Source organism: Orycteropus afer, unplaced genomic scaffold (genome assembly GCF_000298275.1).
Source record: "Orycteropus afer afer isolate SDZICR_OR568_19922 unplaced genomic scaffold, OryAfe1.0 scaffold00098, whole genome shotgun sequence".
NCBI classification, from domain to species: Eukaryota; Metazoa; Chordata; class Mammalia; order Tubulidentata; family Orycteropodidae; genus Orycteropus; species Orycteropus afer.
Window position 1 is genome coordinate 4,812,479 of NW_006921685.1, and position 3,333 is coordinate 4,815,811.

At 38.9% G+C, this 3,333-nt stretch overlaps 1 protein-coding gene across 1 annotated transcript in view; it reads right to left on the reverse strand.

The window, feature by feature from the left end:
- Positions 1–2,505: 2,505 nt before the first annotated feature.
- LOC103198635 (sulfotransferase 1E1-like) overlaps positions 2,506–3,333 on the reverse strand; it is an 18,649-nt gene continuing 17,821 nt past the window's right edge. Inside the window, exon 7 of the mRNA XM_007942808.1 lies at positions 2,506–2,618. Within this exon, the coding sequence (XP_007940999.1) occupies positions 2,506–2,618 (113 nt within the window). The remainder of the gene's footprint in view (positions 2,619–3,333) is intronic.

Here is a 3,333-nt window from a genome sequence, read left to right on the forward strand (position 1 = left end):
AACCTCTCTGCCATTGAGTGGATTTGACTCATAGTGACCCTTCCTTGAGTTTCCAAGGCAGTATCTCTACAGATGTAGATTGCCCAATCTTCCTTCCAAGGAGTGACTGGTGGGTTTGAACCACCAGCCTTCTGGTTAGCAGTCAAATGCCTTAGGAGACCAGAAAGCTTGTTAATAATGTAAATAACTTACATGGCCTTCTTGTGTGTGGGTGGGGCTGTGCCAATAAAGTGTACGGAGCCCTAATATGAAAGGAACCCTAATGTGAGGTCTGCTCAGTTTTGACATTTGCTAGGCTTAAAATAAGCTATCCCAGGGATGAAAAAGGGGGATATAAATGTCATAAGATAGAAGAAGAGCCAGGAGTGGAGCATGTCCTTGGGCCCAAGAACCCTGACTGAGATGGTAGAGAGATGATGGCAGCAGTAGCAGTAGAACCAGGGACTGGCATGAGACAGAGTGGCAGGCTTGCCACCACCTATGAGAAAGCTGATTGTCTTTGGGCAAGAGGTATGCTGACATAATGGTTATACCTATTGGCAGAACTTAAGGAGCTTTATAACACCTGCTTGAGTAGGGCAGGGGGCAGGCTGAGAGATCAAGGGCCAAAGAGAGGTGTACCTGTAGGCATGGCAGAGGGGAGGCTGTCCTGATCAAAGAATTGTACCCTGAGCATTCCTGTATCTGAATTGTAACCTATTACTTACCTAATATACCCTATAATTATTAGTATTGTCTGTGAGTTCTCTGTGGTCATTGAAACGAATTATCAAACCCAGCATAGAAGTAGTGAGTGCTGTGGGAGAGAAGGTTGGTGTCAGAAGTGCTAAAAATGTTGGATTGTGGAGGTACGTCTGACTTTTGCCTCAAAGGAATCAGCCTTGGGCTGATACTGCTGATGGTGATTTTCTCTCCCCCTTATGAAGTCAGACGAGGCCAAAGGATGCCACCCCCATGCCTTTGTTTGCAACATACTTCAGGCCTGGGTCTGATCTCACCCCTTCACTCAACTTTCAGCCAAAAGACCAATCTATAAGGTGAACAGTAATAGTGGAGAGGCAAAAACCACTCTGAAAAATCAAAGTAGGAGATGAGAAGGGTGGGGATAAAGCTCAGAAGGCAAAAATGGATAATAAAGAAGGATAAACAGAAACAGGAAACACTGGAGGAAGGGGAAGAGTGTTGTTGCATTGTGGGGATTACCATCAATGTTACAAAATAAAATGTATATGAATTGTTGAATGGCGAACCAACTTTCTCTGTAATCTTTCACACAAATCACAATCAAAAGTTTAAGAATAAAAATAAAGAGTTTAGAATGCTTGTTCATTTTTAAAAAACAGAGATGCTAGAACAGTATGTGCTCCCATATCATTCTCAGAGCTCTTATCTTTGTATGATATTTGTGAGAAAATTGCCCAAAATAGAAAATGAATAAACAAAATTACAGGAGAAAGCACAAAATTTCATTGCCCCTTTATCCAAAAAACTCATATACCCATATAAACCTAACTTATGAAACTTCACATGACTCCTGATTGGTTGATTCAATCCAAAACTCTCCTATTACACAATAAAAATAGGAAGGTTTAATTAGAATGAATGTAGTCCTGCTGGCACAGTGGTTAAAGACCTGGTCTGCTAAACAAAGGGAGCTCTGGTAGCATAGCACCTAAGGCTCTTGACTGCTAAACAGAAGGCTGGCGGTTCAAACCCACCAGCCACTCCTTGGAAGGAAGGTTGGGCAATCTACTTTCGTAGTGATACTGCTTCGGAAACCCAAGGAGGGGTCACTATGAGTCGGGGCCGACTCGACGGCACATAACAACAACAACAACAAGCAAAACGTCACTGGTCTGAACCCATCAGCTGCTTGGCAAGTGAAGATGTGGAAATTTGTTTCAGTAAGGATTTACAGACTTGGAAACTCTTTAAGGCAGTTCTACTGTCTTGCATTGGGTCACTATAAGTCTGATTCAACTAAGTTACAGTGAGATATGAGTTGGATAGACTCAACAATAATGGGTTTAATTTTTGCTTTTAATCAGAATGAATAATTATTCTACATGCTTGAGGAACAACTGAGGCCTAATAAAGTTCTTGACTGATTTATTACACTTGAAAAGTCAACATAATTTTACTATTACATTAATCTTGATCTTTTTAAGTATTTAAAATTTGGGCTGAGAACTGTAGATACTTCAAAAAAAAAAAAAAAGAGAAGTTTTAAAACACATAATTAGTTGTGAATTTCCTCTCTAACTTACATATTTCATAGCTTTGTGAGAGGGGTCAACTTTTGTGTTCCATTTAGGAAAAGATCAATTCTCATTAAGCCATTTTGTAGAAAGTGAAGCAAAATCAAGAAGGAAATCATAGATACAGTTTATATTCTAAAAAAAAATAATCTTGACAATACATTTTTAATTTACTTCTCTAGGAAATAAGTGAAGAATGCTCAAGAGAAAATATATTCTCAGAAATGTTAAGATGAGGAAGCCTTTCCTAGAGTGTGGTTTTAAATTTCAGAGTCGATCCTTTCATTTCTTGCTCATAGTGCACATCAAATCTTTCATTCAGGGCTACTGTAAAGTGATTCTTCCAGTCTCCTACACACCCTGCAACAAAGGAGAAATAATAGAAAACATTAATTATACCTTTGAGCCAGAATAATGAGATTTTTGAATATTTATCACCTTCATTAACAACTAATCAAATTTTATTCTTACAATCCTCAATTTTTATTTTACTTCTATTGTAAATAACATCCATACTTAAACAGATGGATTTATTCTGATAGGCTACAAAATTATAACAAATTTAATTCTCTGACTGGTCCTTCTTATGATCTTTCACTTAATTTTTCTTCTTCAATTTCTTCCCTCTTTGAAGCTGTTGTCAGTGTGTGACCCATGTTTCATCACCCTCAAGGTGTCAACACCATTGTCATGCTGATGACTCTCAAATCTAGCCTCAGGCCTCCACATCCAAGTGCTTACAGGACATTACCACTTGGATTGTGGAGAAGCACTCCATATTCAACCAGTTCAAAAATAAATTTTTCTTCCCCACTAAATAATGTTTTTTTTCATGTTGTTTTCCATAACCTCCTTAATGGCAAGACTAGTTATCCAAGGCATAAACGTTTACCCTCAATCTCAATATCTAATTCTTTATTTATAGTCTTGTGTTTCTCATATCCATTGCCTCCTCTGCATTCCCACCTGTTCTACCAGGTAGCGATGTTGTTGTTGTTGTTGTTTGCCGTCGAGTCGGCCCCGACTCATAGCGACCCCTCCTTGGGTTTCCGAGGCAGTATCACTACGGAAGTAG